General features: G+C 39.8%; 1 protein-coding gene across 1 annotated transcript in view; it reads right to left on the bottom strand.

Annotated features, from left to right (window-relative positions):
- The window catches only part of LOC124803207 (dynein beta chain, ciliary-like), a 187,069-nt gene that overhangs the window by 80,750 nt on the left and 82,082 nt on the right, over positions 1-24,237 (bottom strand). The window contains exon 5 of the mRNA XM_047264388.1: positions 8,920-9,131. Coding sequence (XP_047120344.1) covers positions 8,920-9,131 — 212 coding nt within the window. The remainder of the gene's footprint in view (positions 1-8,919; positions 9,132-24,237) is intronic.

The raw sequence follows: 24,237 nt of genomic DNA, 5'->3' as shown, positions 1-24,237 counted from the left end.
TAACACAATGTTTATGCATTTGAAATAATAATCTATTTATATTGACTGTGCAACTGTGTCAAAAATAAATTTTGCTTACAAGGTGTATATTTTTTTCTTGGTAATCATCAGACATTTAAAACATAATTCTTATTGCACTTCCATCTTTATCAAAAAATTTTGAAAATTAGACTCATAAGCTACCTTGACACCTTCAATCTTCTAAATTGTAATCAACATGGTTTTCGTACAGGTCACAATACAGAAACATCTATACAGGCCTATACGGAAGAAATTATTAGAAATTTAGACAATAACAAATGTGTGGTAGGAATCAACCTAGATATTTCCAAGGCCTTCAATACAGTACATCATCAAATTCTCCTTGACAAACTGGAGGCAATAGGCATCAGAGGAATTGGGAGGAAATGGTTTGAATCCAATCTCCAAGATAAAACTCAGGTTGTGGAGCTCACCTCATCTCAGAATAAGCAAAAAATAAAGTGGGTATCTGATGCTAAGGAAGTGGCAGTAAGTGTCCCTTAGGGTTGTGTTCTTGCCCCCCCCCCCCCCCCCCCCCCCCCCCATTATTCCTAATCTATATAAATGACACTGAAAAGCCCAACAGATCATCAAAAATTATGTTATTTGTAGATGATACAAGCATAATTATAAGTGATGACAGGAAATCCTTATTCATTAAATCTGGGAAAGTTCTGAAGAGTGTGCAACAGTGGTTTTACACTAATAAGTTAACACTCAATTTAAATAAAACAAAATTACATACAGAACGGTAAAGTAAATGAGAAGGATGATCACCATCTATCATTGAAAGACCATGAAATAGTGAAATACTGGTCTACAAAATTTTTGGGCATGTACATTGATCAGCACTTGAGCTGGAAAGACCATGTCACATACGTATCCAAAAAACTCAATTCAGCATGTTTTGCACTGAGGATAATTTCTAGAGTTTGCAGTGCAGAGTGTACAAGATTAGTGTATATGGCTTATTTCGATTCTATTATTCCTATGGTATAACAATCTGGGGTGCAACTAAATGTCGCTTGAGAGAGGTTTTTAAATTACAGAAAAGGATGTGATGATGATGCGATGGAGAGGGTTGTATGAGCGCACGACGGCAAGGTCTTCAGCGCCCGCTCAATAACAGCTTGAGACGGGTGTCAAGAAAAGACTCAGAACAGTAAGATAAAACAGAACGTAAAACACAGGTAACAAGCTTGGAAAAATATGGGCCTACCTACACCGAAGCGTGGGACGAAGCATGCCACCAGCAGTAAAACATGGACAACACAGGAAGAAAGTGGTACTGGGAGGTAAAACAATATAGCAGATGGAAGTGGCTAGCTGACCGCAAGGAAAAAGGGAGGAGCCAGCCACTGTGCAATACACTAAAACCTCGAGCCTAAAAGTTTAGGCCAGAGTCCAGACACATCACAAAACTTTAAAACCCTAGACACACACATCTCATCATTAGCTAAAACACAGGGCAGATGCCCATCAACTTGTGCTTCTGCCCTTGCATCACAGTATAAAACGCAGTCTGTTAAAATGTGGCGGACAGATACGTACACATCACAAGCATCACAAAACGGAGGATCCTCCTGCCATAATAGAAAGCTATGTGTGAGAGAGCCATAATAGAAAGCTATGTGTGAGAGAACAGTGCCCAATCCAAAGACACATGAGGGTCACTTCTTCCTGTCTGAGCAATAGGCAGGAGGAATGCCACGGCCGAGTAGTTGACTTCACCAACCGCAGTTTATTGGCTGTCACTGCCAGCCATTCTTCCTCCCACAACTCCATGCACTTCTTGTGGAGTGCAGAAATGACAGACTGCAAGGGAATAGAACACTGGACCACATCCTGCTCTCTGCAGGCTTCCTTGGCAGCCCAATCAGCCTGTTCATTGCCCCATATTCCTACATGACCAGGCACCCAGCAGAAGGACACCTCCTTACCCCACCATTGGAGCAAGTACAGTTGATCATATATCAGGTGGACCATCTCCTCAGTTGGGTACAGATTCTGAAATGATTGTAATGCACTAAGAGGATTGGAGCAGAGGAGAAATCAATTGCTCCGAACACGTTCATCTGCTCCAGTGCTTTCAGGATCGCATGGAGCTCCACTGCGAAAACGGTATATTCGTCAGGGAGGCGAATGCGGGTAACATGATCAGGGAACACTAAAAAACAGCCAAGCAAATTCTCCTGTTTAGAGCCATCAGTGTAAACGACGGTAAAACCAAGATGCACATCTAAAATGTTAAAAAATTGAGATTGGAATGTAAAATCTGGTGTACTATCTTTCTTAAAATTAGTCAAATCTAAAATAAGTTTGGATCTCCAAAGGAGCCAAGGTGGAAATCTGCTCCAACTGCGACGGAAAACATGAAGAGCAGCCATATCCATCGCATAGAGGCAATCCTGTGCACATATCCCATAGGGCCGCATCGCTCGTGGCTGGTTATGAAATAGCTGTGCCAGAGGAAGCTGAGCAACGGTATGGTATGCAGGTGTGTATGGTGTGGACAAAGTTTTATATGCCTGGTGCACTGTAAGTAGCCGCCGCCGCATATGAAGTGGCGGTTCACCAGCCTGTGCACAGAGGCTTGGTATAGGTCTAGTTCTGAATGCCCCAGTGGCCAACCGAAGCCCTTCATGATGCACGACATCCAACATCTTTCAGTAAGCAGGCCTCGCAGGCCCATACACCGTGCACCCACAATCGAGCTGAGACCGCACAAACTCCCTGTAAAACTGGAGCAGACTAATCCTGTTGGCTCCCCATGTACTGTGGCTAAGACATTTTAAAATACTTAATGCCATAAGTGACCGTCGTTTCAGGTCTTTAAGATGAGGTAACCACGTAAGCTTCGAGTAAAAAATGAGCCCCAGAAATCTCGCCGTGTCTTTAAAAGTAAGGACAGTGTCCCTCATCCTCAACTCAGGAAAAGTTAAAATCAAACGGGAACAGTGAAAAAGAACACATACGGACTTCTTGGTGTAAAACTTAAAACCACTCTTCTGCGCCCAGTCATCCAACTGTCTAAGAGTAAGTTGCAACTGACACGTTGTCGTTGCAAGGTTTGAAGAAGAGCAAAACAAAGAAAAATCATTCACAAACAAGGATCACTGGGCAGGACTCTTCACTATGGAGGTAAGGCTACTAATAGCGATGGCAAAGACAGTCACACTTAAAACACTACCCTGAGGGACACTGTTTTCCTGCTCAAAGCAGTCAGCAGGACGTCACCAATTTGGTATCTAAAATATCATGACGAGAGGAAAGACTGAATAAAAAGAGGAAGACAACCACGAAAACCTCATTCGTGAAGCTGCTCCAGGATGAGACGCCTCCAAGTGGTATCGTAGGCCTTCTTGATGTCAAAAAATACACCTAGTAGGTGATGATGGTGTAGGAAAGCTTGTTGTATAGCTGCCCCCAGGAGGGCAAGGTTATCGAAGGTGGCACTAAACCTCCTGAACCCACACTGAAAGCAACTAAGGAGTTACTGGGATTCTAACATCCAGACAAGGCGGCGGTTGACCATCTGCTCCAAGGTCTTTCCCATGCAACTAGTGAGGGCAAAATTACGGTAGCTACTCGGACTCATGCGGTCTTTCACAGGTTTTAAAAAAGGAATTAAAACTGCCTCATGCCATGAATTAGGAAAGTGACCTGACGCCCAAATGGCATTAAAAATAGCGAGGAGGATTTCTTTGTTGCACCTTGTGAAGTGCCATAGCATACTGTAATGGATCCTGTCGTGACCAGGGGATGTGTCACGAGCTGCAGACAATGCAGAATCCAGCTCCCACACAGAAATTGGGCAGTTGTAAACTTCATGAGAAGTTGACTGGAAGTCCAGACTACACCTCTCAGCAACCGCTCTATGGTGCTGGAAACCCGTATCCTGACTGGTTGTTGCAGTAACCATGGCAAAATACGCTGCCATAGTCTGGGCAATGTCTCGCAGATCCGTGTGGAGAGCGCAGTTATTCATTACAGAAGCCATGGGGCATTTCCCTCCTCTCCCAGAAATTCTCCTGATGGTCTCCCACACAATGGAACTTTTGGTGGAACGATTAATGGTGTTCAGGAGCTGTTGCCACAAACTCTTCTTGCCCTCTCGAATAATGTGGCGACATTCTGCCCTCGCCACCCGAAAGGCTGCAAGATTCTCAGCAGTCGGCCGACACTGGAACAGATGCAAAGCCGCACGCCTGGGCCTGATTACTTAGCGGCATTCGGCACTCCACCAAGGGAGAGGTTGCCTCTTCTGGTGGCCTGTGCACTGTGGAATGGATGCTGCAGCAGCATGGTGGACTTTTTTGGTAATACGATCCGCCCATGCCTCAACATTTGCACAGTGTTCGAACTGGGCCAACTGGCTATAAAGTGTCCAGTTGGCCCCACTGAGCACCCATCTTGGTGGTTTGCTTTTGGGGCCACGCCATCTGGCAGGTGAATCCAGATTGGGAAGTGATCACTGCTGTGCAAGTCAGCAACCACTTCCCATTGAGCACTAGCGGCAAGAGCTGGAGAGCAAACCAAGAGATCAATGTCAGAGAATGACCCAGTCACTGTGCAGAAGTGAGTGCTCTGTCCTCCATTGAGCAAGTAGGCACAGAATGACAGGAGAAGCCTCTCAATTGCTCCACCCCTGGGGACAGATAATTGCAGAACCCCAAAGCACATTGTACCACAAATAATGAATGGCTGGGGGAGCTGTGTAAGAAGGTTGGTGAGGGCTGCCTCATCAATTGTATCATGTGGGCGCAAGTAAAGCGAACATACAGTCAATGAATGACGCACATGTACAGACACAGCGATGGCCTGTAAAGTCATCGTAAGTGAGAGAGGCGAGGAGTGGTAGTCCGTCCTGACGAAAATACCTACACCTCCTCTAGCTCTCTCCCCATGCAGGTTGTTCTTTTTGTGGAGTGTATAGCCTCATGGCTCAGGGGAGTATGATGGATAGAAATAAGTCTCCTGGAGACACATACACAGTGGTCTATCCTGAGAGAATAGATGAAGTTCCTCCACATGCGTCCTGAACCCCTGCAAGTTCCACTGAAGTATGGGAGCCATCAATGACGGGGTTAGCACCTTCATCCTGTCTCTCCTATGGGGTGGGGAGACTGCAGCAGGTGGAGGGGCAGGTGTGGGGCAAGATGATTGCCCCACACATATGTCGTACTACATCAGCTCTGGAGAAGAGTCAGATGAAGCATCATGTAAAACGACATCTGCATGGTCAGACGGTTTACCACATGATTTTACCCGCTGTTGCTGCTGTATAGAAGCTTTCTGCAGTTTGGTGGGCTTTGGAGGAGCTGACGTGGGAGTGGTAATGGCCATACTGGGCTTTGGAACAGCCTCAGCTGTTGGAGGCGCCAGGGTCTGGCCCAAGATCGCCACTGTACCTTTGTCTGCCATTCGAGTAGGGGCTACAGGCTCTGAAACACTGGCTGCATTGCAAGTGCATTGACATCTGCAGGTGTTAGTGCCAACACTCAGTGCCTCTGTCTGTGTAGAGGCATCAGCTTTTGGAGTAGGCTTCTGAACCAGGGATGCAAAAGATGCAGCAAATGTGGGAGGTTGCATCGACTTGTAGATCCTTTTGGCCTCACCATAGGGGATACGCCTGGTTGTTTTTAATTCCTGCACTTTGCATTCCTCTAAAAATATTTGGCAATCCCTACTCCATACAGGGTGGTTCCCAGAGCAATTGATACATTTGGCTGGAGACGAGCAACCAACTCCTTCACGAGCAGCCTTACCGCAGTTGCCACAAGTTGCTTCACCTATACACCCTAAGGTGGTACGCCCAAAACGCTGCCATTTAAAACAGCGCATTGTGGTCAGGAAATAAGGTCTCACACTAAGGCAAAGGAAGCCAGCTTTAACATGTTCAGGAAGTTTCGTGCTACTGAAGGTCAGAATAAAGGAGTTGGATTTGACAAGATTGCCATCAACCCTCTTCATGATATGTTGTACATCAACGATACCTTCCAGAGCCTACTCACATTGCAGTTCTTCCCTGGGAATGTCAACTAGATTCCGGCATGTCACAACACCTTTGCTATAATTCAAGGTGCTGTGCAGTTCAGTGTCTATGGCATGCTTCCCAAGGCATGTAGCAGAATGGAGGTTAGTTGCTTGCTGGGAAGTGGAAGTTTCCACTAGCAAGGTCCTATTATGCAAGCGCTTCACTGATTTTAAAGAGCCACAGATTCTCTCCAAACCCTTTTGTATATAGAAGGGTGAAACCTTTTAGAAACTACCCTCCTTCTGTTTCACAATGAGAAACACGTTCTGACTACCAGAATGCATTCTGTTATCAAAGACTTTACTTGTCAAAGAAGTGCTGGAGTCAGTGGGACTGACTGCACGAGCCCTCTTGAGAGACTCGGTGTTAGAACCTTCCAGAGGCCCACCCTTTCCACTGGGAGGAGGAAAAGAGGATTTTGAAGGATCCATCTCGGTCCCATGAGCAGCTAGGGAACTAGAAGTCCACCTAGACAGAGCCCCGCGTGCCTAGGTAAGCCTTACACAACTGAGGTGCGGCAGGTACCCTAGAGGTTGTCCGCTAATGACTGTTCCACCTCAACAGTCATGCATCTCATCAGCGCGCAGCACACCTTGAGATTGAGGGGTTGTTTATAGAGTTTTATTCCATCCTCGCAATCCAGGCGGTCAAGTCAAGATCCCCATTCCCTGAGACACACAACGTTCCACCGCCCTGTCGCACGGTGGTTGCTGAAGTGTGCCCAGTGCTTATGGTGACAGGGGACTGGCAGCACTTACCAGTCCCCAGCTCAGGAACCCCGGGGTTGCCAAGCCCATACCCAGCACCTGAATGCCGAGCCCCTGGGGGGCTACAGAAAAGGGCCATTAGAATTATTACACACAGCTCTCCACAAACACACTGCAAGCCCTTGTTCATCCAGCTAAACATACTTCCAGTACCATCTTTGTACATATTAAAAAGTATACTGCATACAAGAATACACTTGAGTAGTTTACTGGTAAATTCAGATCTTCATGACTACAATATACGTATCTGTAAGAATCTGCACGCAGAAAGAACAAGAAAAACAAAAACTCAAAAACATGTAAGCCACTATGGAATAAAGCTTTCTAATGCTCTGCCACTCTGCATCAAGGAAACAGAAGGTGAAGGGAAATTTAAGTCAGAATTAAAAAAGTATCTGATAAATAAATGTTTTTATAGCATAGAGGAATATTTTGAATCCTTTAATCACTAACTGATAGTTGTATTGTCAATGTCATGTTGTTCTCATTGTCAGTTCTATGTCTCGTTTATACTCTTTTAAAACTAAATTATGTGTAATATGTGTTTTCCAAAATGTACTAAATATATATAAATTCATCACATATGGTACATGTTAAAAGAGCATGTAAAAGAACAATCCATTAATTCAATGTTTCAATTTTCAGCATATTATATAATGTTAATTTTATGTATTTGATAGAAATTTCTAATATTCTTCTGTGCATATTCTGGACAGTATTATGACAATTCCTATATCATGTAAATGATTCAAAGGATGATAATAAATGAAATGAAACTATGGATAAAGAAACACAGATGAAGATCTAAATGAAAGAAGGGATTGTAAATTCAAGCAAAATGAGGAATGGAAATAATGAATGCAATAACATAGCCAAAAAAGAGGATGATAAAACAGAAGAAATGAAACTGAAGTTAATACTTAAAAACAATGAAAATCACATGAACAAAAATTCCATGTAGAGAAAGAATGTTAGGAAGAAAAATGAGAGCACATGAAAAAATAAATATGATGATTAAAATGACATGCCAAAGCAACAGAAATAAATGAAATACATTTAACACAATTAACTGAATAAAAATAATGACTGAAGTCATTTCAATAAAGATACAAAAATTAAATTTACGCACCACCTGACAACATTCAAACTTAGAATCTTTCACATGCGGAGCCGATTACCGTAATCATTACGTTGTGAAACTAGTCTGTTAGAGCATCATGGGAAGCAATTTTTTTTCGATTATTCACAAATGAGGGACCACCTGGGTTAATGGTTGCAGAGTGTGATCCCTTGGGAGTTAACCTAATCGTCGACGAATAGATGATTTCAAAAATTTCATCCCAGCACTGGGGACTTCTCCTTGCCAGAAGAGGCTGCCAAATGCTGTTCTTTCACATATCAAAGAATGTTGCATAATGCTGTTCTCAGTCTGGATTAATATTAAACAAACTTCAATATTTGTGAGCACACAGCCTGTGATGGGGCATGTACTGTCACTGCTGACAATAATGTTCATACTTTTTCCACTGGCTCAATCACAAATAATATGAAATTAGCTACACTTTGTAACTCATTTATCAGAAAATTGATACATATTGTGTTTTAATGCACTACTGTTTTAAAATGCTTAACCTTGTTTTTTAAAGTAAGCAAATGACATGGCTGGCTGCAGTTTGACTGCTGTGGATCACAAACTGGCCATTTTGACTACAGGCAAGCCAAAGATATCAAGATGAACTCCACAAGACTGCAGCAGACACTGTTCTTCATATTTTTAAAAAAATTGTTGTTGTTAACTTTTTTGTGCACTGGAAGAAGGGTAAAGGAAAAAGAATATAGAAAAGTTAGTTAGCCCTGTTGAACAGAATGTAACACAGATGGAGAAATCATAATTTTTTCCTGAGCTAACTGCCTTTTATAAAAATCACCATGAAACCTGTAATTTAATAAGAAAATATTAAGAAAGAACCACTACACCACCATGAATTTAAGATTTTCTAAATTATTAAAAGATGAACGCCCATTAGGAACTACCTAGAGACTTGAAAGAAACTAATAAATATAAATATGAAGAACAATGAGTTCCAGCATTACCTGCTGAACCAGCATGTTGCAAATTTCACGCAGAAGCAGAATAATTCTTGTATTATTACAATAATGTCTACAGTAGCCCCACGTCAAGCAAACAACATGCATCAGTGGTTTCAGATGTGGGCGAACTTCATTGAAATCTGTGCTTTCAATTACATCAAACTGTGGTTTTAAGGCCTTCATGAATGCTGAAATTTCACGAGCTTCAAGCACAGCTGAAAAACAAAAAGAAAAATAATATTTCTTTTAGTGATCAGTACAAATGTTCATTCTGATTAATATGGCTGGAAACACTACAGAATAAGATTTTCAAGAATAATCATGACTCCTTTATTTTTACATACTCGGTTAAATTTAATTTAAAATACAGGCATACACACAAAAAGAAACTACTTTTTCTTTCCAAAATTACTTTTGCATTAAATGCACCTACTACAGTGACCATTCTCTATGACAATACCACCTCCTTTGACAATGTATGACTATCATTAACGGCATAGACAATATGACTGATCATTTCTACCATCTTCTCCTTTTCCTTTCTCCTCTTATTTTCAGTTTATTTCCAGTTTCTCTTTTCAAACCATCCTCTTTTTCTCAGCTGTCAGCCTCAACAAAAGTCAGCATATTGCAGCTTATTACAGCTTACAGTTTATATGAATTGACATTTGTTCATTTAATAACACACTGGTGAATTTTACTATTGAAACAAATGTGTTTTGATTCAAACCCATCCATGAATTACATAAGATTGTGCATATAGTTCACTTTATAGACTCAAATGAGAGATCCTCCAGAATGCAAAACATGTCAGGGAATATAAGACTGAATACATGTTTTCCACATGGGTTAACGTTAGTTGCTTTAATGTTCATTGTTCTTATCCTTGGTTAAGTGAGCCTGCAGCTGTAGAACAATTTTTTTTAAAAAAAAGAAGCTGCATTTTTATATGAATGGTAATACAGCAGTTGTTATAGAATGTCACAATGCATATTTAAAAAAAAAAAAAAATAGAAGATAGTAAACTTGATGAAGTAATTACATTGTAGTTGGGATGTAAGACAGCTAATTATCTTCACCTTCCATAAATTTTATTTGTTTATTTGCAAAGTGGAAGCAGGTGTTGAAACTGTCACAATACAGTTCGTTTGTCTAGTGGTCAGTGCATGTTCCACTGCAGTTTTCACACAATGGTGTTCATGGTCAAGATGACACAATAACAGCACCAATGCACTCCTAACACCACTGGGAAATATTTAGAGAGGCTAGCACTGGAGCTCTGAATGCTATTTTAAACCATTCTCAATGAGTTATTCATGCATCTGACATCTGAATATGTCATCACAAGCAATCAGAAACACATTCCCTAATTGTGTAATATTTGAAGTTCAGAGTATGGATTTCTGGTTTCGTGTAACTTGCACTGCACGTAATCTTAAATACATCCTTTACCTACCACATCGGATGTATGATGTTTATTCCTCTGTATCAGAGAGTCATTGATGCAAAATTACAGAACATACATTACATACCTAAAGAAATAAAAGTAGCAAAAATAAAAACAACATTAAAAATAAAAATAACAAAAACAATATATTAAAAATAAAGGACAAGTAATACCTTTTAGAAAACTTAAATACAGTTAGATATTGCCTGTGGCCTCTCAAATGAAACCGTCCTACAATCTGTCACAAATAGTTTGGAAAAATTGCGGGAAGTCAAAAAGAACAGTTGTAACAGAGGCATGTAATAAATAGCTGTTCCTGAAAAGGAAAGTTGCTACTCACCATATAGCAGAGCTGCTGGATCTGAGATAGGTCTATCTGTAACTTGGCATCTCTGCTATATGGTGAGTAGCAACTTCCCTTTTCATATTATGGTTACATTCCACCATGGATTTTCCATTGTTTGATAGTGGTTCCTGAGAAATTTGATGAAAATCTCGCAGAAGAGAATTCAATATGCCTTCATATTTACTGCAGAATTGATGAGTTAATGCAAAAAAATTAAATAAAAAAAATATTAGATGGTCAGTAGCTGTGTTCTATGGAGCTGAATTACTTTTCAGCTACACAGTAACTTTTATATATGAAGATAGTAACTGTTCTCGAGAGAACAGATACCACTGATGACTGTGCAGTTTCTCTAGAATAAATGATAATTAACTGAAACCCTCAGCTGCCGACAGGTGCAGGTGTTGTTGATTTACCTCGATGGAGATAGCTGAAAATGTGTGCCCCGACCGGGACTCAAACCCGGGATCTTCTGCTTACATAGCAGACACTCTATCCATCTGAGCCACCAAGGACACAGATGAACAGAGCAACTGCTGGGACTTATGGGAATCGTCACCTTAGTTGGTGCAAGTAATGAGTGGATGGGCAAATATCTATTAGGAACATTATGTATGTAGATTGTGGACAGTTGGGAATGTGGGTCTCATGGGAGGTGTGCAAGGGATAAGTCTCTGCAGTCACGCTATTCATCTGTGTCTTCAGTGGCTCAGATGGATAGAGCATCTGCCATGTAAGCAGGAGATCCCGGATTCGAGTCCCAGTCGGAGCACACATTTTCAGCTGTCTCCATCGAGGTATGTCAACAACACCTGTCAGCAGCTGAGGGTTTCAGTTAATTATCAATAACTTTTATATTCATCTGTCATACCTGTATATGTATAGAAAGGAATGCACAGACGTTATACAGTTCTAGCTCTATTCGCCTTTTTAAAAACAAAGAAATGGTGAAGAGCACAAGCTTGGACTGGATTCAGAATTTTAACTTCCATTTTATCATCTTTTGTTGAAGTATCTGTATAATCAATGTGGAACTATAAAAACATTTTGTTCAATTTCATGTTATATAGCAGCAGAACTTCATTCAGTAGATAAAGATGTGCTATTGAATTCTTGGACACAACCCTCAACACCCATCTTAATGAATGGTTTGGTCTAATTCACATATCATTTGTCACTGAGGTTATAATCTTTGAATAAGCAATAAAAGTATCTATTTTCTATGTACTTCCTAATACCCTGTTGAACATCATGGATCTATCAAATCTGCCTTGATAATGTCTGAATTGTATTTCAAGTTGTGCCATAGTTCCTCCTCATTTTCTTCAACATAACTGAATCTTTGTTCTGCAATACTGAACTAGTTTCTTTTCATATTTGCTTAACAAATAAATTTTCTGTCTTTCTTTCTAATTATAACCACTCTGAAGCCTCAGTGCTGGGACATGTTTGCTCATGGGCGTACATTGTTACTCGGCAGGCATTTTGCTGCTTACCACAAACATTTATCCTGCAGCTAATAACATTGCCAGGTGATTGGATTGCTTTAAAAATATGTCCTAATTACTGGCAAGGAGAAAGAAGGAGAAGTATGCAATGAAACTTTTAAAGGCTGAACATATCGCTGTGGATACTTTCTCCGGTTCTATTAAAACCCCAAAAATTATCCTGAGACAGTAAAAATGTCAGAAATAACTTCCCAGAACATTTTAAGTAATTGTTAATGATATATAGTAAAGTAAAGAAAGATTCTGACCAATACTGGCAATGCAACTTTTGTGGAAGTATGACTGGTACTCACTGTAAGAGTAGTTTGTTCACTACTTCTGCCACATCAGATTTCCAAAAAAAATTATTACACCTAATATTATCCAATCTGAAGTAATTGTGATGCTCTGCCTGCATTTGGACCGAGACAGCTTTGTGTTAAAAACTCAAGCGAGAGAGACAGAGAGAGAATGAACGAAATTCTTGCTTAAATCATTACGTAGTAGTTCTTGCTCTTGAAATAATCTCAGAAGCCCACAAAAACGCTGCTGTGAATAGTACCAGTCCAATTAACAATGATGTGGCTACAGTGACCCTGAAGCAGTCAGTCACAGCTCAGTTTTCAGAATGGCTGGAGGCGATCACTGTTCAAAGTAGAATCTAGCTTTATATACTCATCTGGCTGGAATCAGAGTGAACAAATGTGTGAATAACAATGCTGCAGGTTAAATAAAACTTTATGGATTGAGAGGATTTGTGGTGTTATATCAGTAATTACAAAATAAGAGTCAAATTTATGAAGAATTTGGCAGTATGAGCCCACCTATCAGTACGACATTGCATCCCCTGTGGCATGCACTGGATGCATGCACTGATTTGATTGAGAAGGGCATCACAAAGCCATTGTGTTCTCTCCTGAGGCCAGCTGATACACAACTATTGTAAGCGAGATCCTGGACATTGGAACTGGAATGCAGTTGACATCTGAGCCGGTCCCACACACATTCTATTGGAGACAGAGCTGGGGAGCTTGCTGGCCAGGAGACTAACTAAACATCACACAGTCCATGGACACATGCATGTGTAGAATGCACTGACATGCTGAAAAATAGTAGTACAGTACTATAGCATGAACATGTAGGATGTACCATTGTACCACCAGAGTTCCCTTAACCACTGTCTGCTGGGTCTCTCCAAAACACTGTAGGAATAGGACCGCTGCCCAAGCCACTGCCATACATGCCGATGATGTTTCGCTGGGATAGTGAGGAATTGTAACTCATCACTGAACCCAATATGATCCATTCATCAGCAGCGTGCTTTCCAGTCATGGCAAGACTCCAAATGCAGCTGTTTGTGTTGTGGTGTTAAGAGGAGCCTACATATGGGATGGAAATTCCATAATCTAGCTGCTGTCAGTCTCATCCGTGGCATAAGTTAGTTTAATTAGATTAAATAGTGTGTAAGGTTAGGGACCGATGACCTCAGCAGTTTGGTCCCATAAGACCTTACCACAAATTTCCAAATTTTCCTTTGTGCTCTATAAATTTTATGGCCCCTTAACAAATATAATAAATGAATCCTTCACATTAGAGACATCTCCAGAGCAGTTAAAACAGGCAAGAGTTGTACCTTTGCTTAAGAAAGGTGATGCAGAAGACACAGAAAATTACTGGCCCATTTCCATGCTCTCAGCATTCTCAAAAATAATAGGAAATATTATGAAAGACAGATTAATGAGTTACCTGAATAAATACAATCTTTTAAGCGAATCACAGTTTGGTTTCCGAAGTGGCAAAAATACAGAGTCAGCCACAGTAGAATTCACAAAAGTTGTACTTGATGCTATTGATAAAGATGAGTGTGTCACAGGCATATTTTTCGATTTTTCTAAGGCATTTGATACAGTTGACCACAAGGTTCTATTAAATAAATTAGAAGCATCAGGAATAAGAGGGGTAGCTAATGACTGGTTTCGATCATACCTAGCAGATAAGGTACAAAGAGCACAGATAACACATACATCAACTAGATCTAAACATTTAGTAAAACACTTGTCAGAACCAAAATACATTAATATAGGGGTTCCGCAAGGTGGCATATCAGGACCAATACTATTCCTGATATACATCAATGACTTTCCCAGTAGTGTTACTCGTGGTGAAAAAATTCTCTTCGCTGATGACAGCAATATTACAGTCACTGAGAAAACAAGAGAACTCCTTGCCGAGAAAGCAAATGAAACTCTCAAGGAAGTTTATGTTTGGTCAATAAGCAATAAAATGACATTGAACATAAAGAAAACTAATGCCATGAATTTCAGTTTGAAGAGGAAAAATGACATTGCTAAATTAAATGTAGATGGCATGTCTATAGACAGTGTAACAAATGCAAAATGATTCTCAGTTGAAGTGGTGTGAACACATAAAGGTACTTGCAAACAGAATGTCATCAACATGTTATGCCCTTAGAAACCTATTATCAGTGTGTAACATGCAGTGTCATTTAGTTAAATATTATTCATATGCACAATCAATTCTCAGCTATGGCATTCTTTTTTGGGGAACAAACACACAAAATATGAGCACAGTTTTCAAACTCCAGAAAAGAGCCATAAGAATAATAACCAAAAATACTAGGTGAGCTCATTGTAAAGATCTGTTCAAAACACTGGGGATTTTAACTGCTCCATGTGAATACATTTATCAGTCAGTTATACACATCAAAAATAACATTGGTAATTACTACACAAACAGCTCTGTCCATGGCCATGCAACAAGTGATAGACTCAACTTACATTTACCAAGAAAAAAAACTCAAAACAGCATTTTCTACCAAGGAATAAAACTGTACAATAAATTAAAAGAGATGAAAGAAATTGCAAAACACGCTTATTTAAAAAAGGCAGCTAAAAAGTATCTGTTATGCATTTTATACAATGAAGGATTACTTAGATAAAACAGAGTAGGGGTTTGATAAAAAAATGTTACGCAAATAAATAACAATAATAATGATTATAAAACATCCAAAATTCCACATAACACCTTCAATTTATGTTTTTTTTTTCCTTATTTTTTCCTTTCTAGAAATACTTATCCCCAAGCTATGCATAGCACAATACTAACTAACACCTTTTCCTCTTTCTGAGCTCAACATCTCACTCATTATGGAGGGATGCTGGGTCAGTTATTCAGAATAGCAAATGAGAAGTTGCGGAACAGAAAATGGCCCAGAGATCACCAGTGTGTGTTTGTGTGTGTAGTGAGTGAAGTGTTATGAAACAATGGGTGTATAGTGTGTGCAGTGGCTGATGGTGAGATATGACTGAATGGTGTGGCATTACATTATTTAATAAGTTATTTGTAAAAAAAAAGTATTGTATACCAGGAGTAAATCTAATGATTGTGTCTAGCTAGAAGTCTGTAAATATATGTGTATACAAATTAACTTATTTTAAATTGGTCTGAACTTGTAAATACTTTGACATGTCCTAAATCCTTGTAAAAAGAGATCTATGGATGAATAAAGCTACTACTACTACTACTACTACTACTACTACAACTACTACTACTGACCAATGCCACAGAATGTTACAGGCAGTCCATTACTTGTTCTCGAAGGGCAGGCACAGTTGTGAAGGGGGTTAAAATGTTCTTGGTGCAAAATACATCAATCTTCCCTTGTGGTGGTCAGATGTGGTCGACTGTAACCTTGATGATGAGTATGCTTGTCCTCAGTTTCTCTGTCAAGTGCTAATAATGCTGTCTCACACAAGTATATGGCTTCTCTGTGACCTTCAATGTGATCATTCAACATCTGATGTTAATCATGCCCCTCATACACCCTACCAACTCTAATAACAACATTAAACACAAAAAGCACTAATGAACCCTGGTGGCCATTTTACCTGTCACAGCTGCAAATATAATCATTTACATGCCCATCAATGGGTTAAACTGGCATTGCAAGCTACCTTTCCGCTATATTTGAATTTGTGGCTGCTGGACCTGGGTATAGGACGGTTAACAGAGAGAACATGCTTCATAGCTAAGGGTATTTAACTATGTTGCCTTATATGAAAAGATGTCTGTTAAATTTGCAAATACTGAAGTTTCTCCATTTGTGGAAAATGTTATTTTGAGAGGATAATGGTTCAGATCATTTTGCTTTGTTTATTGACTTTTTGCAGGTAACATACTTTCTAACATAGTAATTCCATGTCAAATCATCCAGAAATGTAAGAAAATGAAACCTAACCTACACATAAAACTTTCAGATTTTGTGTGATGTAAGTTTAGGAATGCATATGACAGATTCCAAAATTTTATTGCATTTGGTTAAATGATTGCAATGCTATAATATGAATAACTAAGGGGTTTTGTAGCCATATTTTAGAAATCTTTGTGTGTCTTTGTCAAATGACAGAAAATCTGGATGGAATGTAACAATATTATGAAAAGGATACGCATTACTCACCATACCATGGAGATGAGTCACAGAAAGGTGCAACAAAAAGACTGTCATTATGAACATAATGTTATAGTTCCCATAATTTTTGCAGTAGGATATTGATTTCTTTTTAAAATGAAAGAGGATAGAGTGGTCTTTGAAAGCCACACCCTTACATTTAGAAACATTCATTTCTTTTGTCTTACATTGCTCATTTTTATAAAGATGACATAAAACCAATCCTACAAGTTAATTTATTTTCTCCAAATTTTGTTCAAACTTTTAAAGAATTTGGGAATCAATGTAGATACCATACAAAAAAAAAAAAAAAAAAAGAAAAAAACAACTGTTCTGGAGAAAGAAAAGGCGATACCGAAAATGCCTCAATATAAAACATTTGACTGCAGTAATCCATTTATGGGTAACACACAATGAAATCTGTATTTCATTCACATCCAGATATTACTTATTCTGGTTTTTACATGATGGTATCAACTGCTGACTTAAAAAATATTTAACTGTCAAAACTTATCAGTTTTACATAAAAATTTTCTGCTGCAGAAGTTTCTCTGCTATGTGTATTCCATAAGACAATGATTCCTGATTTTCTGTGGTTGCTGTCAATTTAGTGTGGTTTATTTACATCCTGTGATCGTGAGTCAAGAACGCACAAGTCATATAAAAATAAATATTTAAATAGAAATGAAACATAAACAGTGATTTACATAAAGCATTCTATATTCTGAAAATATTGGGAAGCTTTCCTTGTTGTGAAAATGTTTCATTAACAGAAAATATCTAGCAACAGAAGACACTCATTGTCATCATCATCATCATCATCATCAACAACAACAACAACTGATGTCCTTCTGGCTACTGCTGCTGTCCTTATATAGCCACGCTGCCTTCTGTGACGTCACCGGTACCCACTCCGGCACCATATATGGTAATGTTTGTGTTGTGCAGCCGCTGCGTCTCCTTCAACCTTCCAATGGCCAGGTCCCATGCTGTGCTTAGCTGCAGGCTGCCATCTTTATTGAGCGTGTTATAATTTTTTTTTCAACCGCTTCTTTTATCATGCTATCCCAAAAACTGTTAGTCTGTGTGATAATAGATGTCTCAATGAATGCAATACGATGACCGTTTTCTATTGCATGCTTTGCTACCGCTGATTTCTCAGGGTACCATAGATGAAAACACCTCTCATGTTCTACACAGCGCTGTTCAATGGTACACACAGTCTGTCCGATGTAGAACTGTCCATACCAACATGGTATTTTATATACTCCTGGCATTCTGAGGCCTACAACATCTTTCACAGGTCTCAAGAGTTGTCGAATTTCAGCAGGAGCCAATCAATTCTTTGCCTTTTTAGGAGCCGGCTTATCTTTCCTGTTCTTGAGCCACAGAACGGCAAGAACGCAAACTACTTCGAGTCCTCCTAGGAGTTGTTCTGCTTATGTATTTTTGAAAAGATAGTTTGCAAAATCTGGCAGTTGTTGTAGCTGTTTTCCTTAGATACTTTCCATAAGACGGTGGCCTGCAGCTAAGCACAGCATGGGACCCAACCATCGGAAGATTCAAGCAGACGCAACGGCCGCACAATGCAAACATTACCATGTATGCTGCTGCAGTGGGTACCAGTGATGTCACAAAAGGCAGTGCAGCTATATAAGGATGGCAGCAGCAACCAGAAGACAGTCACACCTTGACAATTGACGAGCCGAAAACTTGTGGATTTTAAACCACTTGACATGGCTGGAAGCACAAGAAATCCTTACTAGTACATATTGTCATGAAACTATGCACTCCTATATTGTAATATTTCTCTGCGTCATTTATTTTCATTGGGTTGGCAACATTCCACTGTCATTATCAGTGTTCTTTGTCCTGTGAAAGTAAGGAATGTTCATGATATCCATACACATTAGTGAGTTTAAGGACATATCCGAGCAACATTGTACGTATACATAACTTTACATCCTTTAAAGCTTTCATTAACAGACGGAATAAATCACTGGCAACTATTTTACTAAATTAAGACTTTAATATTTCAGTTTTTTCAAGATTAATTTATGGAAGGCTGCTCAAATAGAGAACAATCTCAGAGGTGTTACATTTCAGAGAAATGTGATGTTTCCCTGGCAACTACTTCTGAGCTAACCGAGAAGAGCAGAGTTTCTATTATAGCACTGTGATGGTGTATCTTTGCCATTAGATAAAGTGAACTTATGTTCCAAAAACAAAGTAATACATTTATTGAGTTTCTCACGACATACAAAGCAATGTGTTGAGCCTTTCAGGTGTCAGAAAAAAGCAGTGTCTTCTTGTTTGCATGAAGTGACATTACAGCAAGCATAGGAAACTGAGAGGAAGGACTTTCTGTTGTTCATGGTGAAAAGCTATGGCCAACTTTTAGAAGAAAGATTACAAAATATAAGAAAAGAAATCAAGGAACATCTTCAGAGGACACTAGTGAAACAGTAGATGAGACTATTCATACCCTAGAAAAAAAATAGACTAGACACAAGTCATAGCTAAATTGCATTGCTATTTCACATCACAGGGGGCTGCAATAGTCAAATGTGCAGTGAGGATGTGCAATATAGGCATTACAATATAAATTATCACGTCTGTATGATGTTGAACTGAGAGAGACATATGAGCATGAAAACTATGAGCATAGACAGAAAGTAGTCCATTTTGATAAATTAATGGAACAAGTAAAAGAGAAAATGAAACATTCCAATAACCCAGAAGAAATTCAACTTTTAACTCTTGTGCCAGAGTCTTTGGCTTGACAAGAAGGATGTGAAATGTTTCAAGTCTCTGAATCTTACATCTGCAGAAAGAAGTGCAGTCCACCATCTACAAACTGATCCCGACATTATAATCCCACCTGTGGACTGATGTTCTGAACCACAAGGATTACCTGGTGGAAGGACTATGCCAGCTGTCAGATACTACCACCTACAAACCTTGCTACTGTGACCTCATTCTAGTAATCCAGCAGGATCTCCAGTCACTACTAAAATCCTTAGGCCCATCACAGAACCTCTCCCCAGAGTCTATCTCTACTCACCCATAGCAACGCCCACACTCCTACCTTCTTCATGCTTCCCAAAGTCTAGAAACCTAACCACCCAGGATGCCCCATTGTGGCCGGTTACTCTGCCCCAATGAGAAAATATCTGCTCTTGTAGACCAACAAGTTCAACATATTAACTGGAAGTTACCCTCCTATATAGAAGATACCAATCATTGCCTCAACCGGCTCTCCACAGTTCCTGTTCCTTTACCACACAGTGCCCTATTGATGCCACCTCCCTGTATGCTAATATTCCTAATGCCCATGGCCTTACTGCTACTGAACACTACCTCTCCCAATGCCCAATGGATTCCAAACCAACAACCTCCTTCCTAATAGCCATGAGCAACTGTATCCTCACCCACAATTACTTCTCCTTTGAAGGCATTACCTACAAACAAATCAGGGGTAGGGCTATGGGCACTCACATGGCACCATCCCATGCCAACCTATTCATGGGCCATTTAGAGGAATCCTTCCTTCCACCCAGAATCCTAAACTCCTCACCTGGTTCAGATTCATTGATGACATCTTTGCTATCTGGATCGAAGGTCAGGTCACCCTATCCACATTCCTCCAGAACCTCAACAACTTCTCCCCCATTTGCTTCAGACCTATACCTTGAAGATGGCTAGATCAGTACCTCCATTGATATCAAACCTACTAACCATCAGCAATACCTCCACTTCAACAGTTGCCACCCATTCCATACCAAGAAGTCCTTTCTGTACAGCCTAGCCACCCATGGTCATCGTATCTGCAGTGATGAGCAGTCCCTCTCAAAATATACCGAGGTTCTCACTGAAGCCTTCACTGACCATAATTATCCTCCCAACCTTGTACAAAAACAAATCTCCCCTGCCTTATCTATCTAGTCTCCCTCCACCTCCCAAAGCCCCACTGTCTGGCCACAGAGGAGCATTCCCCTTGTAACTCAGTACCACCTAGGACTGTAGCAACTGAATTACATTCTCCACCAGGTTTTCGATTACCTCTTGTCATGCCATGAAATGAGAATTGTGCTGCCCGCTATCCTTCCCACCCCTCCCACAGTGGTATTCCACCATCCACCGAACCTACACATTATACATGTCCATCCTTACACAACCCCTGCTCCCAGTCCCTTACCTCATGGCTCATACCCCTGTAATAGGCCTAGATACAAGACCTGTCCCATACATCCTCCCACCACCACCAAACCAGTCTGGTCACTAACATCACTTATCCCATTAAAGGCAGGGCTACCTGTGAAACCAGTCATGTGGTCTACAAGCTAAGCTGCAACCACTGTGCTGCATTCTATGTAGTCATGACAACCAACAAGCTGTCTGTCTGCATGAATGGCCACTGACAAACAGTGGCCAAGAAACAGGTGGACCACCCCGTTGCTGCACACGCTGCCAAAAATGATATCATTTCAATGATCGCTTCTTAGCCTGTCCCATATGGATCCTTCCCACCAATATCAGCTTTTCTTAATTGCGCAGGTGGGAACTTTCCCCGTAATACATCATACGTTTCTGTAACCCTCCTGGCCTCAACCTTCATTAGTCGCTGTCCTGACCCATCCAGCCCCTTCCCTGCTCTCATTCCGTCACTACACAGCTGTCTTTCCACCACAACACCCAGTATTTTGTTTCTTTTATTTATTTCTCTCTATATCTCTCCTTTTCCACTACTCCCCCCCCCCCCCCTTCACTGTCCACCGCCCAAAATGCAGCACTTCACTGTCCGCCACCCCAACAATATCCCTCCCCCTCCCTGCCCCAGCCTCCTCCTTCCACCCCTGTCGCCACTCCCATCATGCACTGATGAAGCTGTTCGCAGTGTGGTTTCAGTTGCCTGAGACTGCAGTTGTGTGTGTGAGTTGCATTTGCATGTGTGTGTGTGTGTGTATGTGTGTGTGTATGTGTGTGTGTAAGCACGCGCGCGCGCATGTGCACGCGCATGTGTGTGTCTATTTGTTGACAAAGGCCATTGGCCAAAAGCTTTAAGTGTGAAAATCTTTTTGTTGTGCTTATCTGCAACTTAGCATCTCCGCTATATGGTGAGAAGCAACTTTCCTTCTCATAATACTGTTACATTCCATCCTGGAGTTTCCATTGTTTGAATATTTTGTATGTCAAGAGACATACTGTTTTGAAACAAAAGGGAATTTTATCATTGCCTGAACAGAAAAGGGGAAAGGTATTACCAGAGGAAACAGTTGACAGTGTCAAAAAATACTATTCTGCTGATGAAAACTCTAGAATAATGGCATGAAAGAAAGATAAAGTAAGCATCAGCAAAAATGTACATGAATAGGAATGACTGATTTTAAGTAATTTAAATGAACTGTATTCTCTACACAGACATAAAGTTCCTGTAAAGAAAGTAGGCTTTTCGATATTTGCTCATCTTTGGCCGAAAGACTGTGTACTAGCAGGAGCATCTGGTATTCATTCTGTATGTATGTGCACCATTTATCAAAATGTTCAGTTGCTACTATGTGCCATTAATCTTAAAAAAAAAACTTGCCAATATCTAATGGGAATAATAACTTGGAATGTTCATCACAGAACCTGTATGCTCCATCTCTGTGATGAATGTTTCCTACATCCCTACTTCAGGAATACTTGCAAAATCAGATACAAGGTTTTCATCCTGATAAAAGAGTTCAATATAGTCAGGGGGTTTCAATTAACAGGATTGATTTGGTTCTTGAAGTAAATACACTGTCAGAAATCTTTGAATAGCTTGTACAGAAGATAGAGCAATTCCTTCATCACAAAATCTCTGTGTAATTATTTGAAAATGAGAAAAGAAATTCTTCAAGAAGGGTCTGTTTTAATGTGATGGACTTCAGTGAAAATTTTAGCTGTGTTGTGCAAGACGAAGCTCAAGGTCATCACAGGAATAATGACAGTTGTACTCTCTTCATGCAATTTGTCGGTACTATAAGACAAAAGTTTGCAATCTAAAAGTCTATACATTATTTCTGATAATTTAGAGCTTGATGTAGCCATGGTTCATCAAAAGCAGAAGACTGTATTGCAGTTCTTGAAACAAGAAATTGAATTGCCTGTACGTGACACTGAATATGTCACAGATGGTTTTGCTGAACAACACAAAAACTGCAAGAATTTTTTGAGTATATGCAAACATACACATGACTTCAAAATTAAATGCAATTGGTTATTTTTGCAACTAGCCACAGTAAGTCTCCCTGTGAAAAGGCTTGTTACAAAAGCAAATCTGCAAAGGCCATTTCATGGACTAATACTTAGTGCCACACAAGTTTTTCAATTTTATCGACAAAACCTGAAACAAGTGTCAGTTTCCTTTATTTCAAACCAGGAGCTAGCTGAAGTTTGTAGTTGTCTTTCTGCATGTTTTTCATCTGCAAGAACTGTTCCTGGAACTAGATCCATGCATCAGTTCTTAGCACTTTCAGCAACTCAGACTGGAGCCAAACACTTTAGCTGTGAAACCAATTTGTCAATTTTGATTTCTCTAAAAGTCAGCTGTTAATGCCTGATGTTCACGTCCATGCTAACTGCTATGTTGCTTGTGTGTATGATTCCTTCTGGCATCTAGGTACTGTTTTGAAAGCGAATGATAAAAAAAGTGATGAAACAATTAGATTTATGCATACACATGGGCCATCATCATCCTTTTACTGGTCTGAAAATGGAAAATAACACTTGAAATGATCCATTCTCCCACATTTTATGTCAGGTGGAAACAAAAAACACAATGACTGGATGTACTTATGCTCTAAGTTAAGTCTCTTCCAAACTGATAGAAGCAAACGAATGTTCAAATGAGATACAATAAACATCAGAGTATTACTAAGTGGTTTGTGGTTTTATTGTAAAACTGACTAGCAACTAACTTATATGATAGAAGCAAACGAATGTTCAAATGAGATACAATAAACATCAGAGTATTACTAAGTGGTTTGTGGTTTTATTGTAAAACTGACTAGCAACTAACTTATAATATGCCTAATCGAATGTAATTATTGTGCTGATATGTAAGCTGAGACAGTTTGCCTCCAGTGATTAGGTTCTAGTGACTGATACATCTGAACAATATGTTTGAATGGCTTGGAGTTAGATAGTGACAAGCCACATTTTTGACATACACATGATTTTTGGTATATATACCAAGACAGGCAATCACAACTTACAATGCATTTTCCTGAACAAATTTACATTTTGTGGCATTCATTATCTTCCCCTAAGCACTTCATATTATAGATTTTTTTATTTATCCTGTTAAAAGACGAAATTTAGGTCTGAAGAAAGTCTTCTATTTGCTATTGTACATCTTAGAAACAGAGGTTCTGCTTGTATGTCAGCTTTTCAGTTTTCTAAATAAAATATTATATCCTCTCATTTCTCTATCCTAAACTCAACTTTTTCTGTAAGATGCATACTGTTTGTGTTTGTGTGTGTGTGTGTGTGTGTGTGTGTGTGTGTGTGTGTGTGCATACACCTAACTTTCTTGGAATCTCATTAC

The sequence above is a fragment of the Schistocerca piceifrons genome, chromosome 6, assembly GCF_021461385.2.
Source record: "Schistocerca piceifrons isolate TAMUIC-IGC-003096 chromosome 6, iqSchPice1.1, whole genome shotgun sequence".
Taxonomy (NCBI): Eukaryota; Metazoa; Arthropoda; class Insecta; order Orthoptera; family Acrididae; genus Schistocerca; species Schistocerca piceifrons.
Note: the sequence above shows the minus strand (reverse complement) of the source record. Positions and strands in the feature narration are given on the sequence as shown.